Here is a 25,325-nt window from a genome sequence, read left to right on the forward strand (position 1 = left end):
GTTTATATTAAAATAACTGTCTCAAAAAATTTAGCTGTGCACATAGTTAGCCTATGTAAACACATTACTGATTCCTTTGTTCTCCCTCCTCCAGTCCTTCTGATTTTTGACACCTACTTGTTGTATTTTGTTTGTTGTTGATTGTAAGATACTTCAAGCAAAATCATGAATGACCCCTGGAGAATATCTATCTAGAAATCACTTATTTCCACTTACATGATTAATAATATCCATTCTTTAAGAAAATGACATCTTCCTCCCCACCCCCCCAAATCCTTAATTTGTAGACATAACACAAAGGCTACCTCTGATTCACCACAATTGCTTCAGTTTTACACCTCCTAATTTTATTGACTTCATCCAGATTCCTTCTAATTTGCACTGGTGTAAATGAGAAAAGAATAAAGTCTACAGTCTTTACAACCACAGAATATTACTAAGTAATGCAAATGATAAACCCCTGAACATATATAGTCCTACTGTGGGCAGAGATTGCCTACGTCTGACATGTGAAAGATGTCTCAAACAACACATGTTGGAAACACTTTGTATAGCTTGTCACACCAATAAAGTTTCATTAAATTGAAAGTCACATTTACCATACAACCTTCTGTAGATAACTGAAAAAAAATATCCTGGTAATTCTATCATGTTTCTATAAACAGGCCCTCAGTTTACCCTCACTTTCCTCATTTGCTTTTCTGTACATTTTAAACGGCTGGAGCAGTACTTTGGGGGATTCTTCCCTGGGAAAAAGTCTCCCTTCCCACAGACATGTAGTCACTGGTGAATGGCTAGGGAAGGGTGAGATCCTAGAGGAGGCCTATTCTTGGCTGAATGTTTTTCCACATATCTGGCTCTACTCCAGCTCCAGCAATGGGTTCCTCTGGACAAACCATGACGAAGGGAACAGACTTATCTATCTGTTCCAAATGGGCTTCTCACCTTATCTATCGCAGGCAGTCACATGATACACAGAAAACAACATTCTTTACAGTGCTCTAAGTGTTCATAGTACTCTAAGCCCTGGTCTACACTAGGAGTTGAGGTCGAATTTAGCAGCGTTAAATCGATTTAACCCTGCACCCGTCCACATGACAAAGCCCTTTTTTCGACTTAAAGGGCTCTTAAAATCAATTTCCTTACTCTACCCCCAACAAGGGGATTAGCGCTGAAATTGGCCTTGCTGGGTCGAATTTGGGGTACTGTGGATGCAATTAGATGGTATTGGCCTCCGGGAGCTATCCCAGAGTGCTCCATTGTGACCGCTCTGGACAGGACTCTCAACTCAGATGCACTGGACAGGTAGACAGAAAAAGGCCTGCGAACTTTTGAATTTCAATTTCCTGTTTGGCCAGCATGGCAAGCTGCAGGTGACTATGCAGAGCTCATCAGCAGAGGTGACCATGATGGAGTCCCAGAATCGCAAAAGAGCTCCAGCATGGACCGAACAGGAGGTACGGGATCTGATCGCTGTACGGGGAGAGGAATCCGTGCTATCAGAACTCCGTTCCAGTTTTCGAAATGCCAAAACATTTGTCAAAATCTCCCAGGGCATGAAGTACAGAGGCCATAACAGGGACCCAAAGCAGAGCCGTGTGAAACTTAAGGAGCTGAGGCAAGTCTACCAGAAAACCAGAGAGGCGAACAGCCACTCTGGGTCAGAGCCCAAAACATGCTGCTTCTATGATGAGCTGCATGCCATTTTAGGGAGTTCAGCCACCACTACTCCAGCCGTGTTGTTTGACTCCTTCAGTGGAGATGGAGGCAACACGGAAGCAGGTTTTGGGGACGAGGAAGATAGCTCACAGCAAGCAAGCAGAGAAACCATTTTTCCCAACAGCCAGGAACTGTTTCTCAACCTGCACCTGGAGCCAGTACCCCCTGAACCCACCCAAGGCTGCCTCCCAGACCCGCGAGGCAGAGAAGGGACCTCTGGTGAGTGTACCTTTTAAAATACTATACATGGTTTAAAAGCAAGCATGTTTAATGATTAATTTGCCCTAGCATTTGTGGCTCTCCTAGATATAATCCCAAAGACTTTGCAAAAGGTTTCTGGGGAGGGCAGCCTTATTCCATGCACCATGGTAGGACACTTTACCACTCCAGGACAGTAGCACGTACTCGGGAATCATTGTAGAACAAAGCATTGCAGTGTATGTTTGCTTGCGTTCAAACAACATCCATTCTTTATCTCTCCATTATCCTCGGGAGAGTGATATCATTCACGGTCACCTGGTTGAAATAGGGTGCTTTTCTTAAGGGGACATTCAGAGGTGCCTGTTCCTGCTGGGCTGTTTGCCTGTGGCTGAACAGAAATGTTCCCCGCTGTTAGCCACGGGGAGGGTGGAGGGACAAACCAATATGCTCCAGCGTATGGTTGAGCTGCAGGAAAGGCAGCAGGAGCACAGACTGCTGCTACAGCCCCTGTGTAACCAACCGCCCTCCTCCCCAAGTTCCATAGTCTCCTCAACCAGATGCCCAAGAACATGGTGGGAGGGCCTCCAGCCACTCCACCACAGAGGATTGGCCAAGCAACAGAAAGCTGGCATTCAATAACTTTTAAACTTTTAAAGTGCTATGTGGCCTTGTCCTTCCCTCTTCAACCACCCCTCCTGGTGCTTCTCTCCTCCTCCACCCCTCCTGGGCTACCTTGATAGTTATCCCCCTATTTGTGTGATGAATTAATAAAGAATGCATGAATGTGAAGCAACAATGTCTTTATTGCCTCTGCAAGCGGTGATCGAAGGGAGGAGGGGAGGGGAGGGTGGTTAGCTTACAGGGAAGTAGAGTGAACCAAGGGGCAGGGGGTTTCATCAAAGAGAAACAAACAGAACTTTCACACCGTAGCCTGGCCAGTCATGAAACTGGTTTTCAAAGCTTCTCTGATGCGCACCACGCCCTCCTGTGCTCTTCTAACCGCCCCGGTGTCTGGCTGTGCGTAACCAGCAGCCAGGCGATTTGCCTCAACCTCCCACCCCACCATAAACGTCTTCCCCTTACTCTCACAGATATTGTGGAGTGCATAGCAAGCAGTAATAACAGTGGCAATATTGGTTTCGCTGAGGTCTAACCGAGTCAGTAAACTGTGCCAGCGTGCCTTTAAACGTCCAAATGCACACTCTACCACCATTCTGCACTTGCTCAGTCTGTAGTTGAACAGCTCCTGACTACTGTCCAGGCTGCCTGTGTATGGTTTCATGATCCAGGGCATTAAGGGGTAGGCTGGGTCCCCACAGATACATATAGGCATTTCAACATCACCAACGGTTATTTTCTGGTCTGGGAATAAAGTCCCTTCTTGCAGCTTTTGAAACAGACCAGAGTTCCTGAAGATTCGAGCATCATGTACCTTTCCCAGACATCCCACGTTGATGTTGGTGAAACATCCCTTGTGATCCAACAGTGCTTGCAGCACTATTGAAAAGTACTCCTTGCGGTTTATGTACTTGCCGGCTTGGTGCTCCGGTGCCAAGATAGGGATATGGGTTCCGTCTATGGCCCCACCACAGTTAGGGAATCATAGAATCATAGAATATCAGGGTTGGAAGGGACCCCAGAAGGTCATCTAGTCCAACCCCCTGCTTGAAGCAGGACCAATTCCCAGTTAAATCATCCCAGCCAGGGCTTTGTCAAGCCTGACCTTAAAAACCTCTAAGGAAGGAGATTCTACCACCTCCATAGGTAACGCATTCCAGTGTTTCACCACCCTCTTAGTGAAAAAGTTTTTCCTAATATCCAATCTAAACCTCCCCCACTGCAACTTGAGACCATTACTCCTCGTTCTGTCATCTGCTACCATTGAGAACAGTCTAGAGCCATCCTCTTTGGAACCCCCTTTCAGGTAGTTGAAAGCAGCTATCAAATCCCCCCTCATTCTTCTCTTCTGCAGGCTAAACAATCCCAGCTCCCTCAGCCTCTCCTCATAAGTCATGTGTTCCAGACCCCTAATCATTTTTGTTGCCCTTCGCTGGACTCTCTCCAATTTATCCACATCCTTCTTGTAGTGTGGGGCCCAAAACTGGACACAGTACTCCAGATGAGGCCTCACCAATGTCGAATAGAGGGGAACGATCACGTCCCTCGATCTGCTCGCTATGCCCCTACTTATAGATCCCAAAATGCCATTGGCCTTCTTGGCAACAAGGGCACACTGCTGACTCATATCCAGCTTCTCGTCCACTGTCACCCCTAGGTCCTTTTCCGCAGAACTGCTGCCTAGCCATTCGGTCCCTAGTCTGTAGCTGTGCATTGGGTTCTTCCATCCTAAGTGCAGGACCCTGCACTTATCCTTATTGAACCTCATCAGATTTCTTTTGGCCCAATCCTCCAATTTGTCTAGGTCCTTCGGTATCCTATCCCTCCCCTCCAGCGTATCTACCACTCCTCCCAGTTTAGTATCATCTGCAAATTTGCTGAGAGTGCAATCCACACCATCCTCCAGATCATTTATGAAGATATTGAACAAAACCGGCCCCAGGACCGACCCTTGGGGCACTCCACTTGATACCGGCTGCCAACTAGACATGGAGCCACTGATCACTACCCGTTGAGCCCGACAATCTAGCCAGCTTTCTACCCACCTTATAGTGCATTCATCCAGCCCATACTTCCTTAACTTGCTGACAAGAATACTGTGGGAGACCGTGTCAAAAGCTTTGCTAAAGTCAAGAAACAATACATCCACTGCTTTCCCTTCATCCACAGAACCAGTAATCTCATCATAAAAGGCGATTAGATTAGTCAGGCATGACCTTCCCTTGGTGAATCCATGCTGGCTGTTCCTGATCACTTTCCTCTCATGCAAGTGCTTCAGGATTGATTCTTTGAGGACCTGCTCCATGATTTTTCCAGGGACTGAGGTGAGGCTGACTGGCCTGTAGTTCCCAGGATCCTCCTTCTTCCCTTTTTTAAAGATTGGCACTACATTAGCCTTTTTCCAGTCATCCGGGACTTCCCCGGTTCGCCATGAGTTTTCAAAGATAATGGCCAATGGCTCTGCAATCACAGCTGCCAATTCCTTCAGCACTCTCGGATGCAACTCGTCCGGCCCCATGGACTTGTGCACGTCCAGCTTTTCTAAATAGTCCCATTGCAGCAAAGCCATCCACTGTGACCTGCACGTTTTCCAGGGCCACTACCCTTGATATCAGCAGATCTTTGATTGCGTTGGCTACTTGCATCAAAGCAGCCCCCACAGTAGATTTGCCCACTCCAAATTGATTTCTGACTGACTGGTAGCTGTCTGGCGTTGCAAGCTTCCTCAGGACTATTGCCACTTGCTTCTCAACTGTGAGGGCTGCTCTCATCTTGGTATTCTTGCACCTCAGGGCAAGGGAAAGCAAGTCACAAAGTTCCATGAAAGTGCCCTTACGCATGCGAAAGTTTCGCAGCCACTGGGAATCGTCCCAGACCCGCAACACTATGCAGTCCCACCAGTCTGTGCTTGTTTCCCAGGCCCAGAATCGGTGTTCCACCGCATGACCCTGCCCCATTAGCACCATGATGCCCACATTGCCAGGGCCCGTGCTTTGAGAGAAGTCTGTGTCCATGTCCTCATCACTCTCGTCACCGCGCTGACATCGCCTACTTGCCAAGTTTCGCTTTGCCAGGTTCTGGTGCTGGATATACTGCTGGATAATGTGTGTGGTGTTTAATGTGCTCCTAATTGCCAAAGTGATCTGAGTGGGCTCCATGCTTGCCGTGGTATGGCGTCCGCACAGAAAAAAGGTGCGGAACGATTGTCTGCCGTTGCCCTGATGGAGGGAGGGGCGACTGACGACATGGCTTACAGGGTTGACTTACAGGGAATTAAAATCAACAAAGCGGGTTGCTTTGTTAGAAACTGAATGGCCCCCTCAAGGATAGAACTCAAAACTGGGTTTAGCACGCCGTTGATTTCACAGAAGGAGGGAGGGAAGAGAAAATGAATACAAAACAAATCTGGTCTATTTCTTTGAGCCACTTCATCTATCTTTATACATCTTGCTGGCAGCGGACTGTGCAGTACGACTGCTAGCCATCGTCATCTCCTGGGTGCTCGGCAGAAGACGGTGCAGTATGACTACTGGCCATCGTCTTCTGCTGGCTGCAGATTAAAAGACAGTGCACTGCCGGTAGGACTCAATCGCCATGAGACGAAACTTAAAAGTGAAATGACCTGGCTGAGTCACACCCATGTTTGCCCAGGCACCTGGTTAAAAGAGCACCCAGGACTACGTCGAAGATGGCTATACTGCACTGTCTGCTGCCAAAAGGCAATAAACTGCTGCTGTGTAGCAATGCAGTACCACGTCTGCCAGTATCCAGGAGACATACGGTGACGGTTCACTGAGCGGGCTCCATGCTTGTCGTGGTATGGCGTCTGCGCAGGTAACTCAAGAAAAAAGGTGCAAAACAATTGTCTGCCCTTGCTTTCACGGAGGGAGGGAGGGAGGGAGGGAACAGGAGCCTGACGATATGTACCCAGAACCACCCGCGTTTTAGCCGCATCAGGCACTGGGATTTCTACCCAGAATTCAAATGGGTGGCAGAGACTGCGGGAACTGTGGGATAGCCACCCACAGTGCAATGCTATGGAAGTCGACAGTTGCCTCGGTACTGTGGACACATTCTGCCGACTACATGCACTTAGAGCATTTGTGTGGGGACACACACAATCGACTGTATAGAAACGCTTTCTACAAAACCAACTTCTATAAATTCGACCTAATTTCGTAGTGTAGACATACCCTAAAGATAAATGAGAGACAGTGGATCAGATCTGAACTTTGCACTATACTGTTACCAGAACCTGACAGCAATGGCAGTTTAACCGGCCAGAGGAAGGTTACCCTTATGTTGGGGGGATCTTGTGGTAGTAGTGAACAACCAGTGCAGAAGCTTCTGTGGCAGCCTAACCCTGATCTCCACTCTCCAGGCTCCTTTGTAATCTATGGGCATTCCTCTGTCTCTTGTAGTCTAGGGGCATTCAGGTGCTCTCACCCGCAATCAAAGAGGACAGGGAGCATAGGATGGAGTACTGCTTACTCAAGCCAGGAAGAATAGGGGGCGTTCCTCCGGTCATTTTAGGAGATTGAGAGAAAAAACAGAGGAAAAAGAAATGGAAACTGCCTGCCTAGCTCCTATACTTTACACCCAAACAGCAGGGGTAGTGGGCACAGAAGAAGAACTAGCGAGCCAGGAACCTGAATGCTATACTGGATAATCAGCCACACAAACCTTAATAGCCTGCACATGACTGGAATAGTACCAAACATATGCACCCAGCCCAGAAAAGAACTTTATTAGGGAATGTGGGTCACCTACTATTGTTCTCTTCCCATTAGAGAACGTGGGCATTCCCTTTTTGCTACCATTAAAGTCAATGGGTATGCCCCCTCAGCCTATCTCTAGTCTACAGGCATTCTTGTTAATGTTCCTTTACTTTGACCCCTGGTTTCTTCCTTTTTTTAATGACGTGCGACAAAAGGCAGACATTGCATTGTTCTCTTTGGGAATTATGTTTTTGCCTCACACCAGGAAAGACCAGCAGTGTTAGCTGATAAGTGATGCTATTTATATCCTCACACAGCACCCCTGGTGCTAGGATTGCAGCACTATTCCAGGATGTATGGAATTGTTAAAAATAGAATTCCATGGCAACACGTCTCCTTAGAGGAGCCACATCCTAACCAATTTGCATTTGCCATTGGTAATGTAGTGTTCAGAACACTACGAATTTTCATTTGAAGTCTTCTTTCCAAGTATTAAAATGTACTAGTTGCCCTGAGCCAGTGGCCTAGGGACAGTACTCTCTATTGCTATGTGGGGAAAACAAAGATTTCCATGCCCTTGTGCCCTGCCTGGCTTACTGAAATCAATGTGTTTATATTGCCTATTGTTGGGGAATTTATAAGGCTCCTGTCTCCTTACTATTATTTGAACATGTCCCTGGGGGGAAGAGTACTCACTCAACACGCGCCTCCATCCAATTAAGAGAATTATAATGGTTGCATAAAATTACAGCGTGGTTGCTTCTAGGTCCCTAACTGAAATATTACTACTGTGATGCTGGCAGACCCAGTGCTAGCTCATGCCAAGGCCCTAGGCTTCACTGAACACTGACAAATGCATAGCTGGAAACCTGTCTGGCTTGCTTACCTGTGTGTTTGTATAGTTAAAATAGATATTCGAGTTATAAGAATGTGTTTAGACTTTATGGAATGATTGTAGGATGCTGCATGTATTAATCCTACTTATAATATCTGTATCCCATGTTATAAGGTAATGTTTAAATGTTTGCTCTGTAACTATAAAAAATGTTTGCTAAGACTTTAAATCCCCCACAGTCAGGGGAGAAGCATTATAAAGTATGAAATACCAGTTTACCATAAGGTGTTATCTCCTCCCCAACAAAAGTAGGTCTACAGACATCAGACAAGCTATTGTGGTCTAAAGACTATTTGATTGCTTCCCCACAGCTCTGAAGAGAGTATGTGCACAAACCCTTGTCCAATCACAAGCTTGGACGCTGGGGAAAGGGAATAAAAATTCCTGTTAAAGAGAAATTGTTACCCCTATACTGCTTGAGCTTTGAGGGGCAAAGATTTCTAAGCATAAGCAAGGAGTCCCCAGCTGTTTAGCTTGGGTTGGCCCTAAATGACATATAAAGCTTGCATATTACAGCATCTACAATCATCCTCTGGAACCTATGACTATATCTCTGTTGTGTGTTTGTTTACTTGCTTTAACCTTGCAAATAACACATTTCTTTTCTAAGTTAATTCTTTTGTTTTAATATAGGATTCCTACAAGCATTATCTTTGAGAGATGTGTGGTGCATTTGACCTGGAGTAAGTGACTGACTGGTCCTTTGGGACTGGGAGTAACCTGAATATTGTTGTGATTTTTGGTGTAAGGGACCATCTGTCCCAGAGGCAGGCTTACCCGGGCTGCAAGATAGACCAGAGTGCCCAAGAGGACTGTTTGTGACTCCATGGTAAGGCTGTTATAGTATTTGTGGAGTTCTCAATTGATGCTTGGTTGGTGAAATCTAATTATAGAACACACAACCGGTTTGTTTCTTAACAGTCGGCCCTGAGGTTGGCACTCATGGTCGTGAGTCCCTCTAGACAGTTTGACAAGTGTGAAGATAATAAAATAGTGTGGGTGTGTGTCTTCTCTAAAAACAGATAAGTAGGTGGTGTTCCCTGAAGGCAGAACACAAGAATGCTATAGATTGTACCTGTGATGATCCCCCGAGAAGTCTGTTTTCGGAAGCCTCCTACAATAGACTTTACTCTGTGCATTACCATAGAGCTTTTCACAGAAATGCAGACTTTTCACCCAACATGCTTGTGCTCCTCTTCTGTAGGAGGAAGAGGACTAAGTATATGATGGGGTGTAAGCACCTCCTGCCTTCAAAGGAAGGAAGAGCTAATAAACTTCCCTGGAAGGGAGGAAAAATACTTAACGTAACTTGCGAGATTGTACAACTTGTTAGTGGGAAGGGCAGACAGCTAACCTTGGAAGAAAATATGCCTTTCAAGGCAAGGAATGGCCCTTACTCCCAGGGAATGAGACACTACCTGGCACCAAGGCTGAAGAGACCCTGCCTGTAGGGCTCAGCACTGAATCAGAATCAAGTTGGCACAAAAATATGGTACTTTTGCCTATTTGTAGTTGTGCAATCCCTTTTGTCCAGCCATCTCTTCCTAGACCCAGAGATCCCTTCCCTCCAGCTGTCCTGCTGCCAACCACCTGTGTTAAAACAAAACAGAAAATACAAGGTAAAAGATTAGATTTAAATCAAAATAATACTTTAAAACTATAAATTAAATGAAAGAGTACACCACAGCCACCTCACAACAAATTTTGATATATAGGGGGAAACCCCTCCTCCCCTGGGAAATAATAAGTGCAAACACCTACACCTGGGCTGTATGTTTCCTTGCTACTTGGAAAACCAAATATCATTGTCCCAATTTATTTCCCTGCCATTAACAACAAACGAAACAACACCACCACCCCTGCCTCTGACACAACCAAATCCAAAGTGACAGGTTTCAGAGTAGTAGCCATGTTAGTCTGTATCCGCAAAAAGAAAAGGAGGACTTGTAGCACCTTAGAAACTAACAAATTTATTTGAGCATAAGCTTCTGTGAGCTACAGCTCACTTCATTGGATGCATGCAGTGGAAAATACAGTGGGGAGATTTATATACACAGAGAACATGAAAGTTCTGAAATTTTCACTATCCTGCTACTTTCCATTTGATGACCTCAAAGTACTTAAAGAGCCATCAATGGAATGCCAGGACACCCCTCCACCCCCAAGAGGGAGCTTTATTGCACAGTGCCTAGCACAATCGGCCTCCAATCTTGGTTGCAGCCTTTAGGGGCTGCCTCCCTACAAATAATAAATATCCAACATGGTATGTTGCTGGGAAGTGGTGTGCGGGCAGGGGCACAGTGGAAGGTTGCTTTAGATTTGGGGGTGGGGGAAGAGGATAGATCTCTCAGAGATAAAATTGTCTCCTGCCCCATGTCATAAATATAAAGGGAAGGGTAAACCCCTTTGAAATCCCTCCTGGCCAGGGGAAAGCTCCTCTCACCTGTAAAGGGTTAAGAAGCTAAAGGTAACCTCGCTGGCACCTGACCAAAATGACCAATGAGGAGACAAGATACTTTCAAAAGCTGGGAGGAGGGAGAGAAACAAAGGGTCTGTGTCTGTCTGTAGTCGTCTTGGCCGGGGACAGAACAGGAATGGAGTCTTAGAACTTTTAGTAAGTAATCTAGCTAGGTATGTGTTAGATTATGATTTCTTTAAATGACTGGGAAAAGAACTGTGCTGAATAGAATGACTATTTCTGTCTGTGTGTCTTTTTTGTAACTTAAGGTTTTGCCTAGAGGGGTTCTCTATGTTTTTGAATCTAATTACCCTGTAAGATATCTACCATCCTGATTTTACAGGGGGGATTTCTTTATTTCTATTTACTTCTATTTTTTATTAAAAGTCTTCTTGTAAAACACTGAATGCTTTTTCATTGTTCTCAGATCCAAGGGTTTGGGTCTGTGGTCACCTATGCAAATTGGTGAGGCTTTTTATCCAACATTTCCCAGGAAAGGGGGGGTGCAAGTGTTGGGAGGATTGTTCATTGTTCTTAAGATCCAAGGGTCTGAGTCTGTAGTCACCTAGGCAAATTGGTGAGGCTTTTTACCAAACCTTGCCCAGGAAGTGGGGTGCAAGGTTTTGGGAAGTATTTTGGGGGGAAGGACGCGTCCAAACAGCTCTTCCCCAGTAACCAGTATTAGTTTGGTGGTGGTAGCGGCCAGTCCAAGGACAACGGGGGTAATATTTTGTACCTTGGGGAAGTTTTGACCTAAGCTGGTAAAGATAAGCTTAGGAGGTTTTTCATGTCACGGTTCCTCCCCCACTCTGAACTCTAGGGTACAGATGTGGGGACCTGCATGAAAAACCTCCTAAGCTTATCTTTACCAGCTTAGGTCAAAACTTCCCCAAGGTACAAAATATTACCCCCGTTGTCCTTGGACTGGCCGCTACCACCACCAAACTAATACTGGTTACTGGGGAAGAGCTGTTTGGACGCGTCCTTCCCCCCAAAATACTTCCCAAAACCTTGCACCCCACTTCCTGGACAAGGTTTGGTAAAAAGCCTCACCAATTTGCCTAGGTGACTACAGACCCAGACCCTTGGATCTTCAGAACAATGAACAATCCTCCCAACACTTGCACCCCCCCTTTCCTGGGAAATGTTGGATAAAAAGCCTCACCAATTTGCATAGGTGACCACAGACCCAAACCCTTGGATCTGAGAACAATGAAAAAGCATTCAGTGTTTTACAAGAAGACTTTTAATAAAAAATAGAAGTAAATAGAAATAAAGAAATCCCCCCTGTAAAATCAGGATGGTAGATATCTTACAGGGTAATTAGATTCAAAAACATAGAGAACCCCTCTAGGCAAAACCTTAAGTTACAAAAAAGATACACAGACAGAAATAGTTATTCTATTCAGCACAATTCTTTTCTCAGCCATTTAAAGAAATCATAATCTAACACATACCTAGCTAGATTACTTACTAAAAGTTCTAAGGCTCCATTTCTGGTCTATCCCTGGCAGAAACCAGCATACAGACAGACACAGACCCTTTGTTTCTCTCCCTCCTCCCAGCTTTTGAAAGTATCTTGTCTCCTCATTGGTCATTTTGGTCAGGTGCCAGCGAGGTTACCTTTAGCTTCTTAACCCTTTACAGGTGAGAGGAGCTTTCCCCTGGCCAGGAGGGATTTCAAAGGGGTTTACCCTTCCCTTTATATTTATGACACCCCACAAACCCAAAATTAACTCAATAGGGCTTATGTTTTGCTTTAATTTGCTGCATGCTTTTAAAAAAGTAAAGTTAGTCATCTGTAGCCTAAATCTGTGACATCTCCAACTGACAGAAGCTCATAAAAATGAGGTCCTCAGCTGGGAACTATGTCTTCAGTTCCACACAGTCAATGTGTTTACTCTTGGCTACTCACAATCCTCCTTAACTGTTATGATGACATATAGGTGGCTCAGAAGCTGGCCAGAAGTAAGGTACAAGGTACCAGGCTTAAGTGGGCACATTGGCTAACACTATGTATATCTTTCTCTTTTATGAGAAAATGTTCCTTTGGATCAATTGTGAGGCACTTAACATCATTGGTTCTCTAGACTTGGATTCTTAACTGTGAAAGAAAGGAAATGTAGAGGCCATAGGCATTTCTTGCAAACCAGTTACTATTACTTGGGGAGTTAACCTGTAAACGTCTACCCTTAGACAATGCATATAATCATTCCAATGTCAGGTAATAGGAAAAAGCCAAACTGCGCTAGGAAGGATTGAATCAGACAAAGTTCCAAGCACAAGTTGTACATATATCCAAAATACTACTAATTACCGGTTATCAGACAAACATCTTATTAGTCATCCAATGGGTATGCTATCCTTCTTACATACAAAGACCAATCAAAAAACATTGTCAGCAAAATAAGATTTGCTTGTCTGGGCAATAAAGTGAATATGCATAAAGGAAAGAAGATAATCCACTTCCTAGCCACACTCAGCTCTCTACAATAATATAACAGGCTGTGACCATTATGATTCAAAGTGTGAAAACGATTGTCAGCAGATTCCTATATACTATAAACAAGGATCGTGTTAATTTTTCTGCCAACACTTCCACAGCTGATAGACTGCAGGATTAGGGCAGGAGTGTATTGGATCAGATGGCCTTTTTCTGCTCCTAAAATAAATTCATGCTCCTATTTAAACCTACTTGTCATATAATGCTCAGCTGAATCAGTAGGGTGACCAGGTGTCCAGTTTTTGAACCCAGTCGACAAGCGCTGACCAGGCCGTTGACTGTCCAGTTGGCAGCACTGTGGCAGCAGGGCTCCTGGGAAACAGCAGAATGTCCACCCTCCGGGCCCTATGCGTAGGGGCAACCCGGGGCCTCTGCATGCTGCCACCGCCCCAAGCGCCACCCCTGCAGCTCCCATTGGCTGGGAACTGCAGCCAATGGGAGCTACGGGGGTGGTGCCTGTGGATGGGGCAATGCGCAGAGCTGCCTGGCCACACCTTCGCGTAGGAACCAGAGGGGGACATGCCGCTGCTTCGGGGAGATGCCTGAGGTAAGCGCCGCCTGCACCCTGACCCCTTCCTGGGCCCCAGGCCCCAACCCTGAACCCCTCCCGCCCTCTGAACCCCTTGATCCCGGCCTGGAGCACTCTCCTGCACCCCAAACCCCTCATCCCTAGCCCCACTCTAGAGCCCACACCTCCAGCCAGAGTCCTCACTCCCCCCCTGAACCGCAGCCCCCTGCCCCATCCCTGATCCCCTCCCGCCCTCCAAACCCCTCAGTCCCAGCCCGGAGCATCCTCCTGCACCCCATATCCCTCATCCATGGCCCCACCCCACAGCATGCACCCCCAGCCAGACCCCCCTGCACCCAACCCCGAGCCCAAGCCTGAAGCCTTCTCCCGCACTCAGAGCCCACATGCCCAGCCAGAGCCCTCACACACACACCCCCTGCACCGCAACCCCTTGCCCCACCCCAGAGCCCCCCTCCTGCAGCCCAAACCCCTCATCCCCACCCTCACCCCAGGGCCCGCACCCCCAACTGGAGCCCTCCTGCCCTCCCGCACCCCAACCCCCAGCATGGTGAAAGTGAGTGAGGGTGGGGGAGAGCGAGCGATGGAGGGTAGGGTGGGCAGGGCCTCATAGAAGGGGTGGAGCATGGGTGGGTCTTCAGGGGAAGGGGTGGGGCATGGGGCTGGGCAAGGGTGTTCAGTTTTGTGCTATTAGAAAGTTGGCAACCCTATGAATCAGCTTTGATATCTGGCTTAATTTATATATAGACTTGGAGAAGACCCAAACTGTGTTTTGTGGTTGAAAGGTGGTGTAGCCAAAGCCAAGTAATCTACATTCTGTAGGAGCAGGGCAGAGCCATTATTAACTCTTTACTGAGGATTTGGCCCTGTTGAGGCATCTCAGCCCAAATGGCTTACCATGATTTTGTGAATGCACAGAACCCTTATTTGTGTAAGATGGGTTTTTTTCTCCTTCGCCAGTCTGAATAGTAAGACATTTTGTGTTATCAGCATCTAAGCTTGGGCCTGTGCTCATCCATTTGAAGACATTCTCTCAGCTACTGCAGTGACAAATTGTGCTTCAATCCTGAAGGTCATTATATGGTAGATAAAGAGATGCCCATAAAATCATGCTCTGACTCTTCTGAAGTCTAAATAGTTTGAGTGAAGAGACCTTCAGTGGCTGCTTCTTACCTTTCCTCGTGTGACCTTTGTAGTTGGGACAGGATTAGATTCTATAAGCATCAGGTGAAAGCACTGATTAAGGCTTTTTATTTTTTAATATACTATCACCAAAAGAAAATATTTGGAAATGCATAACCCCCTGTCAACATAACATCACTATTAATCTCATGGAGTATTTCTAAATGTTTTCTTTAGGCATCTGAATGAAGGTCATGTTAATCAGTCCTTACAAAAAACTGCATAGCATTTAGATACTTTCAGTGAACTGATATATTAAGTATTTCCTAGTTTGCAGTGGCTGTTTTACCAGAGAAAGGCTCAACTATTTCTTCTATCCTATTTTTGTACTGGAGTAAATGGCAATTAAGTATATGATTCTTACAGTTATAGCTTCATATAAGAAACTGATTTGCGCATCTGCAGCGGGACAGCAAGAACCCTGGTGCTTCCATTTCTTGAGCTCAAAAGAGTCAGAGCAGTGGGCTGTGGCCTTACTGCACCCCATTCCACAGAAGGCAAACGATATGCTGGAATCAGGGCTGCAACTCCATTAACTTCAACAGAGTTGTTATACCAGAGCTGAGTTTGGCCCCAAAGGATGACAGTCCTTGTAACACTTTAACTTGCTAATGTAACTGCAAGATATTTTTCATATTCATGTAATTATCTAATCTTTTTTTAAAAATTTTTTTGCTGAAGTGTTTGCTTCTCATCCTGTGGCAGGGTAGGTTATACAGCAGAGCAAACAGGACAGTAAATAAGATTGTGTGCCCCACATTGGAGTATAGAAGATAAATAACAGTACATAAACAACTGTTCAAGAACACATCCTGACTGATTATTTTAAAGAAGCTCACTGTATTCTAATAGCTGAATTATTAACTATTTTAAGAGGAACTTATATCAAAGTTAGTTTTGTTTTTTAAAGCTGTCACTTAATTTATGCAAACTTACCAGCAGTCCTAGCTTGGCCAGGACAGGCCCGGATTTGTGACACCAATTCCAGGAAATTGGCATCAATTCCTGTGTCCTAGGTATGTTCAGAGACCTGTTCCTCAAGAAAACTAACCGCTCAAGCCACTTGCTCCTTGGTAGCCATCCCTTCCAGTGAAGCACTTAGCAGCTCTCTTGCAGGGCTTTTGTTGCTAGTTTTCCTGTAAGAGGCTTCTATATAAAGAGGTTTATATAAAAGGTTTAGAAACTATGACCTATGAAGAAAGTCTTTTTTTTTTTTTTTTTTAAAAAAAGCCTGAAAGGGGACCTGATAACACTCTTTAAATACGTGAAGAGCTGTTATAAAAAGGATGGTGATCAGTTGTTCTCCATGTCCACTGAAGGTAGGACAAGAACTAGTGGGCTTAATCTGCAGCAAGAGAGAGATAGTTTAGATATTAGAACTATAAGGATAGTTAAGTACTAAAGTAGACTACAAAGGAAAGTTTGGAAACCCTGTCATTGGAGGTTTTTAAGAACAGATTAGGCAAACACCTGTCAGAGATGGTCTAGATTTATCTGCAGCAGGCTGGACTGGATGACCACTCAAGATCACATCTAGTCCTATAAGAAAAAGGCTTTTGTCTGCAGCCATATTAAAAGAGCAGCAGCCATTAGCTAAAAAAGCAGGAAGTCACAACCTCACATTCCATTTAAATTACATTAAAACAATGTAATATCAGGCTGTTTAGGAGATCCTGTCCTAATAATATCACCCACTATCACCAGATAAAGAAACAGATCTTAAGATGGTTAAAGAAAACTTAGTTTGATAGCATTCTTATCTGGCAAGAAATCACTTATCAATAGTTGTGGTTGTGAAATCCTCATTTCTTTCTTGTTTTATCTTTATGGTCCCCACTTCCCTATTGTTTGTTTGTATGATCTCTCTCTGGTTCTTTGATTGTTTCTGTTTCATAATTAATTTTGCTAGGTGTAAATTAATTAAGGTGGTGGGGTATGATTGGTTAGAGAATTTTGTTACACTATGTTAGGATTGGTAAAATTTTAGTAAAATGAGTGGTTAAAGTATAGCTAAGTAGGACTCAAGTTTCACTATGTAAACAGGGGTCCAAAAGGAAGTTTTTTGGGAACCAACTCCAGAACACAGCCCCAAGAACAGAGCTGCCAGACCTCAACACTCTGCCAATGACACCGTGCAGAAACTGGAGTCCCGCAGATGGACCTGATCCTGACTGGCCAACAGGGAAAAGTTCATCTGTCTTATTGGGAGTGGTGAGCATTGTATGTGTAACGTGTACATTCTGTTTTGGTGGTTGTTAATAAATAGAGGTTACGTAGGATATTACTGTGTAAGGCTCTTTGCAGGATTGCGGGGTCTTTTACCAGTAAGAGAGTAAGGTTACGCCTGAGCCCACAGAAGGATAAGAATGGGTGCCTAGATTGACAGCCTGAGCCCGAGGAACAGGGTAAGGATGGGTCCCTAAATTAAGAGGGTTACGCCTTGAGCCCTAGGAACTGGGTAAAGGTGGGTGCCCCTAGAGTGTGAGAGTAACAGAAATTTTGTGTGGGTAACAAGCCCTACATTTCTATGAAGTAGAGCTTCTACTCTGGCATCCAGCAGATCCCCTGCAGAGTCAGGATGAGATCCTCACTACTGTCTTTTCCCAATCCAGTGACACCCCCTTCTCTGCCTCCATCCCCATTACCAAACAAACACCCTTGCTCCTCTCCAGATCTGGATTCTCTGCAAAGTTGACAACTGTGTATATGCATAAGAATCCGGCTAAGATAATGCTGGCTATCCTCATTTCCAGAGAGCAACACTGTTGCCGGCACCCAGTGCCAGAGGCGAACAACAGCAAGGTTCGTTGCCCGATGTGCGTCACCCAATAATCACAATGGTGTGGAGAAGCAGAAAAGTTTATTTGAAGCTTCAAAGAAGGTACAGGGAGAATAGAATCTCAATTCCTGCACACAGAGCAGCAAGTTACACAGGCTTTTATACATCCTTTCTTCAGCATACTTATCCAATAGCAAGCTGCTCTAAGTATCCATATAGCCAGCCAATCCAGTTACCAGCTAGTTCCCTTGTTAAACCATACATAAAGCTGTTTTATTCAGCACTGTTCTTCCATATCTGCCCTGTTTGGCCTTGTTTAGTTTCAGGCAGTCTGACTCTGCAACATATTGTTGCAGATCCTCAGCATAACTGCTGCGAGTGCCTCCAGGCGGTGGGGGCAAGGACACTTGGGCCTAGTGCAAGGGGGCTTCGACACTCGTGGTCTTCCATCCCCTCGAGTTACCTAATGGCCATGCCCAGTGTCCCCAACAACACTAAACCTACTTTCATTTGCCTCTTCAAAAGCAATAGCAACATTTATTTCCTAGTCTAAAACAAGTGTGAATGTGTTTGACTTGGTGGAACAAAACAGTACAATTCATTTTTCAGTGTCCTCAGGCTGATCCCAGCTGGCAGTGTAGGCAGCTGCAGGCCATTTTTCACCCATCCCTCTGTAGCTGTATCATTCCTCTCATCAGAATGTTTCTTAAAATAATGTTGTTCCATATTTCTCAGATCATTTCCTTTTGCCTTCATGAAACAGGAAGCTGAAGAAATCTCTCCTCCTAGCTCTGTCAAGAACTTCCTGTTTGGCTCTCGATCAAAAAATCCAGCCACTCACTTGATTTTTTTTTTTTTAAGTTTTTTTCATTGCAATAAGAAAAGCAATTCAAGAACTACTGTAAGAGGCTGACTTGATATGAAGACCTAATTTTGGTAATTCTCCACAACAACTGTGCATGGAGAATACAAAATGAAGAACTGCAGAAAATCCCCAGCATTCATGATATTCAATTGTTGTTAATTTCAAGTGACACCAGCATAATAGATGTGTATGCTGTCAGAAAGGAACTATAATCAAATAACATGAAATGATGTGTCATGGGTATATTTATAGCCATCTCCATTGCATCTCTCATTCTATTTTTAGAAACATATTACTCTTTATAAGTGTTCCCTGGCTCCAAATGTTTGACTTCCCAGAGAACGTTTTTCCTTCTGCTCCATATATTTTCTGATTTGTATTACTATTCACTGCATTTATTATGATGTTCTTTAACTTAGTTTGCAGCTTTGAGACCAATTGGCGTAGCTTCTCCCTCAAAGAGTTTCACACCCCACGTAGTGCTCATAAATAGACCTGGCAGAATTGGATTTTCATCTTATATCAGCTCTGCCCTATATAGAGTTTAAAAATAGAATAGCCAGTGTCCTATCAACCATGCAAAAATAAGCTCTACAAACTATGCATGCATGAACACTGTCATTCCTTTGAAAAAGATTCACTGCAAATTACGAAATAGGACTCTCCTTTAAGTGTGTAGTCTTCAATTGCATACATACAAAATGGGAAATGACTGACTATGATGGAGTACTGTAGAAAGAATTCTGGGAGTTTTTGTGGATCACAAGCTAAATGAGTCAACAGTGTAATACTGTTGCAAAACAAGCAAACGTAATTCTGGATGTATTAGCAGGAGTGTTGTAAGCAAGATATGTGAAGTAATTCTTCCACTCTACTCCACGCTGATTAGGCTCAGCTGGAGTATTGTGTCCAGTTCTCAGCGCCACATTTCAGGAAAGATGTGCACAAATTGGAGAAAGGCCATAGGAGAGCAACAAAAATGATTAAAGTCTAGAAAACATGACCGATGAGGAAAGATTGAAAAACTTGGGTTTTACTCTGGAGAAGAGAAGACCCAGTGGGGACATAACTGTTTAAGTACATAAAAGGTTGTTACAAGGATGAGGGTGAAAAATTGTTCTCCTTAACCTTTGAGGATAGTACAAGAAGCAATAGGCTTGAATTAAAGCAAGGAAGGTTTACGTTGGACATTAGGAAAAGCTTCCTAACTATCAGGGTAGTTAAGTACTGGAACAAATTGCCGAGGGAGGTTGTGGAATCTTCATCCTTGGAGGTTTTTAAGAGCAGATTAGACAAACACCTGTCAAGAATGGTCTAGTTATTTACTTAGTCCTGCCTTGACTGCAGGGGACTGGACTAGATAACCTATTGAGATCCCTTCCAGTCTTACACTTCTCTGATTCATGTTGTGTCTGATTGCTTGATGTGGATAAAAGTCCATGCCCTTAAGGTAAAGTAATCAATCATGTTTAATCATGGCTGCAGCCAAGGACATTAGTTGCTAATGAGTTGGCCAGCTGGTACAGTCAAACCATATCAGACTTAGTTTCTAGAAATCACTTTCTAGACTGTGCCACACTACCAAACCATGTTAGAAACTCTTTTAGTGGGAAGAAGAAAAGGAGTACTTGTGGCACCTTAGAGACTAACAAATTTATTTGAGCATAAGCTTTCGTGAGCCACAGCTCACATCATCGGATGCATTCGATGCTTTTAGTGGGAACACTGTTTAAACTTATTTTTAAACAGTTCCCTTGCGCAATTAAAAGACCAATGTAATTGAGGCTTAAACCAGACATTATGCTACTTTGAATGAATGTGTCATTTCAGCTGCACAGATGCCATAAGATTACCACAGCATTCAATTTGATCAGAAACAACTTTATCACCATCTTTCTCAATGTCTGATTCAGACAAGTGAATTAATACAGTGAACCACATTTTTTTAACTTTTTCACTATTGACATCCAATTCATATTCTGGAAATAGAAATGAATCAGAGGGGGTAACACAGAAATAGAGGGAGGACAGGGAAGTAATTGTACTTACAATGCTTGCTTAGTCGTTGTGGTCCAAATTTTTAAAAGATATTTAGGCATTGTTCCTCTCAACATTAATTTCAATGGGAGTTAAGCATCCAGGTGCTCTTGAAAATCCCGTTAGGTGTCTATCTAAATCTTTAGGTACCTAAATGCCTTTCAGCTCTGGTCCTTATATGCTTAAGTCTCAGTGAAAGTCAATAGGACTTCAGATACTAAGTGCCTCCTATTTTTGACAATCCCCTCAAAGAAGGAAGTTCAGCCAGCTGATGTTTTTCAACAATTTTCTGTGAGGAGTTGGTAAAAAGGAAAGCCATAACAGCCTAACACTCAGCTCTTTGGTCCGACTCCTTGCCATTTGTGATGCTCCACCATCTCAAAATAATGGAAAAAGCAGGAGTTACAACAGTTAGGAGTTTTTAAAATACATCAGTAACATAAAAACTCAACTGAATGGTAAAAAATATATATGCTTCAAAGCATATGCCAGATTATAATTAACAGGTGGCAGGGAGAAACTTTTTCTCACTGTGTGCAGGTTATTTCATAACTGCCTATTTCAGCATTTCTTACACAAAATTATGTGTATCCCCCCACCATATTATTGCCTTTGTGACACAAACTTGCCCCAACCCCAACTCTGTCCCTGTGTAGTTCAAGTGGAACAATGCAAGGGCTTTTAGGTACCCCTTATCAGCTTGCATTGAATCATTCAGCACTGGCATAAACTGCAAGCAAGCAGGATTTGGCCAAACATATATGGTTTCTTATGAAGCTCTCATTCCACTTAGAATCATAGAGTATCAGGGTTGGAAGGGACCTCAGGAGATCATCTTCCACTATTTACTATAATTATAACAAAAAATGAAATGGTGTCAAGAGGGGTAAAAAGCTAAGACAAATTCTGAAACGTATTCCTTTGTGGGCAAAATTCATCATGCCTACAGCCAAACACAATTTTCTTAAAAACCAGCGTGTCATCTTAAAAATGGACCTTTTATTAATTAAAAGCATATTAAATTTCTTTCAAACATATTTCAAATGTTATTCAAAAGGTACAGGTGGCTAGAGCCATGGATAAGGAATACTCTCTTTAGATCAAACAAGCCATGCAGCAGCCAATACTTCCAAGAGCTCTCTGTTGATCCTCTTGAAGGGTTCACAAAAAGAAAAGGAGTACTTGTGGCACCCTAGAGACAAACAAATTTATTTGAGCATAAGCTTTCGTGAGCTACAGCTCACTTCATCGGATGCATTGCTTATGCTCAAATAAATTGGTTAGTCTCTAAGGTGCCACTAGTCCTCCTTTTCTTTTTGCGAATACAGACTAAGACGGCTGTTACTCTGAAACTTGAAGGGTTCAGGCTCCAAATGTAGGGGGTAATTCTCGCAAAATGTTGGGGTAATCTTTGCAAATTTACTCTTTACTACGGGTAAACAGGGGAAACACACAAGGAGAAGAGGGAAACGTTTGTCTTTAGGTGACATTTTATGCTTTAGGCCAGCTTCCCTCTCCCCCCGCTTTTGTGTCCCCAATCTGCATTTGGCAGGAGCAGGAGGAACATAGCTATTGGTATATTACATTTGCTTCCTTGCAGTGATGGCACGGGCTGGGAGCCGTCGGACAGTCACTACATCCGCTCCCCCCGGGCATGCTCAGTGCTGCGAGGGAGCGACGCAGCCCCGAGGCGAGGCGAGGCGAGGCGGGGCGGGGAAGGCGGAGGCTAGGGGGCCCCGCCCCCGGGGCCGGGGCCGTGGCCGTGCAGCGCGAGCTGCAGCCGCTGGGATCAGTGATGGCTCCGTGGGTCTCCCCGACTCCCCCTGCGCCGGGCGCCCAGGGGAACCCCTCCGACCTCGGTGGGTGACTCCGTTGTTTCCTTGCGCCGCGCGGGAGTTTCGGGGGCGGGGGGAACGAACGCTGGGCCGGGCCTGGAGCCGCCGCCGCCCCGCCGAGCACCCGCTTCCCGGCCCCTGACCTTCCCTAGCCCTCCCTAGGGCCTCTCCCCGCGCCTGGGTTCGCCTGCCCCGGCTGCGGCCTCCCGGTGCTGCGCGCCTGACTCCCGCCGAGCACCCTGGTGCTTCTCCCCGCCGCCCTTCCCCGGAGCAGGCAGCGTTCCTCCGTGGGCGTCCGCCACGGGCCGCCCCAGAGCCTCCCTCAGTCCCCGTCCCAGCCCATAGATCTCCCGGGACCCCTCCCCGTATCTTCCCCCGGCTCCCCGTCCCACCCAGGCGTCCGCTAGCGCAGCGCCCCCCTCTGCCTCCCTTTCCCTGCGCACTGACTTCCCCGGGGGCCGGCGCGCTCGCCACTACCTGCCTGCCTGGCCTGGGCACCCCCGGCGGGGAGCAGAGGCAGCCGGAGCTCTGGGGGCGACCCCGGTCCTTCCGGCTAACTAGCCCAGTGCAGCCGCTTGTTACTGAGAGGCGCCGCCTCCGGAGTGGCCTAATCTCTGCCCGAAGTGAGAGCGGCAGGCTGGGGCCACAGGCGCTTTTTGAGGAGTTGTATTATGTAGTCTCCGGGTTGGGCACCCGAGCTGGGTGAGGAGAAGCAGAGCTCGGGCTGGGTATTTCTTCTCTCCCTTCCGAGCCTTTCTCTTGGCGATCTTACTTTTCTGATAGTTGAAAGAGGTCCCCCCCTCTCTCCCCCACCGATGAGGGTTCACTTTGGTACAGCTTCTTGTGTAATATCCCATAACTAGAGGCATAGCTGAGGGTAAGGAGGTCCCTGCAGTGTTTCAAAGCTGTAGCAAGAAAATTCTTGTTTTTTCAGGTTCACCTCACGTTGCAAGTTGCCCAATTTTTGCTAAAACAAAACTCTAAAATATTGGTTTCAGGGCTGTTTTTTTGCTTTTCTTATATGAATTTGGCATGTCTAAGTTAAACTTGGATCCAAAATTAAGTCACACAAATTCAAGGCAGATGACTTGTCTTCAGATGCTTCCTGTTGCTGTTTGAGGTTTCAGAGTAGCAGCCGTGTTAGTCTGTATTTGCAAAAAGAAAAGGAGTACTAAGAAACCAATTTATTTGAGCATAAGCTTTTGTGAGCTACAGCTCACTTCATCGGATGCATTCAGTGGTATTTGTAGCTCACGAAAGCTTATGCTCGAATAGATTGGTTAATCTCTAAAGTGCCACTAGTACTACTTTTCTTATAACAAAGTTTATAATCTACTGGGTGTATTCATCCTATTTGTATGCATGCATCATTCTTGTTTCTGAAGCTAGAAGTATAACTCTGAAATCCTGTTGTAATTATGCAAAGTGTGGGCCATTAATGGTGGTTTAGAATCTTGATGGCTCCCATTGACTAGGACAGTTGGTTGTAAATGGCTCCGTTTACTTGCAAACCTTCATATACACCTGTGGGCCAGCCCAGGAAGAATGGAGGCTGGGGTCTCACAGGACATGTGATCATGTCACCTGATACTGGAATCCATCTTAAATCTGGTACTTTTCCATTTAGAAGGAGGGGTGGGGACAAGCACAGACAAAAGATTCTCACCTTGTGCCAAAGCTATAAAAGGCGGTGGAACAGAACAAAGGGGGCTTCCAGTCCGGAGAAAACCCCCAGTTAACACCTAAGATGTCTGCTGGAACTAATAAGGACTGTACCAGGGGACAGGATTGGGCCCAGACTAGGAAGGGGTCTAGTCTGTGAAAGAAGCTTATTGAAACATCTCTGAGGGTGAGAGATGACCTGTAAATCAGTTTCTTAAAGTATTAGGCTTAGACTTGCATGTTTTTGCTTTATTTTGCTTGGTGACTTACTTTGTTCTGTCATTACTTGAAACCACTTAAATCCTACTTTTTATAGTTAATTCACTTCTGTTTGTTAATAAATCCAGAGTAAGTGATTAATACCGGGGGGGAGCAAACAGCTGTGTATATCTCTGAGTGTTATAGCGGGAGGACAATTTATGAATTTACCCTGCATAAGCTTTACCCTGCCACAAGTACTCCTTTTCTATTTTCTTTTTAAAAATCAGTTAGTGCCAAGTATCATCAGATGGGCAGGACCTTGTTTCTGAAAACTGGACTTGTAAAACATTGGGACAGGGAACTCATAAGAGACTGGGAGAGTCAGACTCATTTTCTTTCTGGGTTTATTATGAAATTCTTCCCTTCCCCTTTTCTAAAAAGACAGCTGCTCAGCTACACTTCTTCACATCTGTGAGCCACTGGATGTAAGTCTCGGGGAAGTGTGGAGATAATCACCGTTGTGCTTAAATTTCAGTTTTCAGCTGAGTATCGGAAATGACAGTGACAACTATCCTCTATTGTTAAGGCTCTGCCAAAGTCACGGTCCATTTTGGAAAATTTCATGGTCATAGGATTTTTAAAATAGTCAATTTTATGGTTTCAGATGTTTACATCTGACATTTCAGGGTATTGTAACCATGGGCCTGATCCAAAAGGGGGTGTAGGGAGGCGGTGTGGTCCCCCGCTGCCCTGGAGAGGGACAAGATCCACTGGCCACCAGAGTGGGCAGGGCCAGAGTACTCCAAGCCCACCCCCCTCCAGAGGGTTAATTACTGGACAGGAAGTATCAGAACCCAACCCCAGAGCTCACTCAAAGAACAGCCGCTGGAGATGCCAGATGCCTCCTGTCCAGCTCCTGCTGGGGAGACTCCAGCAACCAGTGGCAGACCTGGAGACTGGCTCGACCAGCCAATACTTGACACAGATCAGCATGTGGGAGAGTTGCCGAGCCTACCCCTCACCAGCTACCCAGAAGAGTTGCCGAGCCTACCCCTGGCCAGCTACCCAGAAGATCCAATGGTGATCGACCCCCCTGAGGACACCACCTTGACCCAGGTACCCCCAG

At 45.2% G+C, this 25,325-nt stretch overlaps 2 protein-coding genes and 1 long non-coding RNA gene across 10 annotated transcripts in view; 2 read left to right on the top strand and 1 right to left on the bottom strand.

The window, feature by feature from the left end:
- The window catches only part of LOC140910688 (uncharacterized), a 30,377-nt gene extending 7,187 nt beyond the window's left edge, over window positions 1-23,190 (bottom strand). Inside the window, exons 1-2 of one of the 2 annotated variants that reach the window (XR_012158697.1) lie at window positions 22,814-23,190; window positions 9,227-9,741 (exon numbers count right to left, since the gene is read on the bottom strand). This is a non-coding gene — a long non-coding RNA (uncharacterized lncRNA). Of the gene's footprint in view, window positions 1-7,862; window positions 9,742-22,813 lie in introns of those variants that run through there. The other variant, XR_012158696.1, reaches the window with a different exon arrangement.
- LOC140910687 (uncharacterized) lies at window positions 1,023-20,895 on the top strand. 3 transcript variants are annotated; one of them, XR_012158695.1, is made up of 3 exons: window positions 1,023-1,938; window positions 8,785-8,980; window positions 16,864-20,895. XR_012158695.1 is itself a non-coding variant. In XM_073342314.1 (3 exons), exons 1-2 carry the CDS (start codon window positions 1,293-1,295, stop codon window positions 8,826-8,828), a joined length of 690 nt encoding a protein of 229 aa, XP_073198415.1. In that variant the 5' UTR covers window positions 1,023-1,292; the 3' UTR covers window positions 8,829-8,834; window positions 16,864-20,895. The 3 variants fall into 3 exon arrangements, 2 of the variants coding, with proteins under 2 accessions (XP_073198415.1, XP_073198414.1); XM_073342314.1 differs by having other exon boundaries at window positions 8,785-8,834; XM_073342313.1 differs by lacking the exon at window positions 16,864-20,895 and having other exon boundaries at window positions 8,785-9,841.
- Window positions 22,141-25,325, top strand: part of RELL1 (RELT like 1) — a 57,496-nt gene continuing 54,311 nt past the window's right edge. For all 5 annotated transcript variants that reach the window (XR_012158694.1, XM_073342312.1, XM_073342310.1 and 2 more), the window contains exon 1: window positions 22,141-22,360. Coding sequence is in view for 4 of the 5 variants with exons in the window: in XM_073342312.1 (XP_073198413.1) it covers window positions 22,156-22,360 (205 nt within the window). In the remaining variant the exon portion in view is untranslated. The remainder of the gene's footprint in view (window positions 22,361-25,325) is intronic.

The sequence above is a fragment of the Lepidochelys kempii genome, chromosome 4, assembly GCF_965140265.1.
Source record: "Lepidochelys kempii isolate rLepKem1 chromosome 4, rLepKem1.hap2, whole genome shotgun sequence".
Lineage (NCBI taxonomy): Eukaryota > Metazoa > Chordata > Testudines > Cheloniidae > Lepidochelys > Lepidochelys kempii.

Bases quoted from the DNA above. Each gene is read 5' to 3' on its own strand.
- LOC140910687 (XM_073342314.1), top strand. From the start codon at position 1,293: ATGCACTGGACAGGTAGACAGAAAAAGGCCTGCGAACTTTTGAATTTC. The intron at 1,939-8,784 runs GTGAGTGTACCT...GTTTTAATATAG, and splicing joins AGGCAGAGAAGGGACCTCTG to GATTCCTACAAGCATTATCT.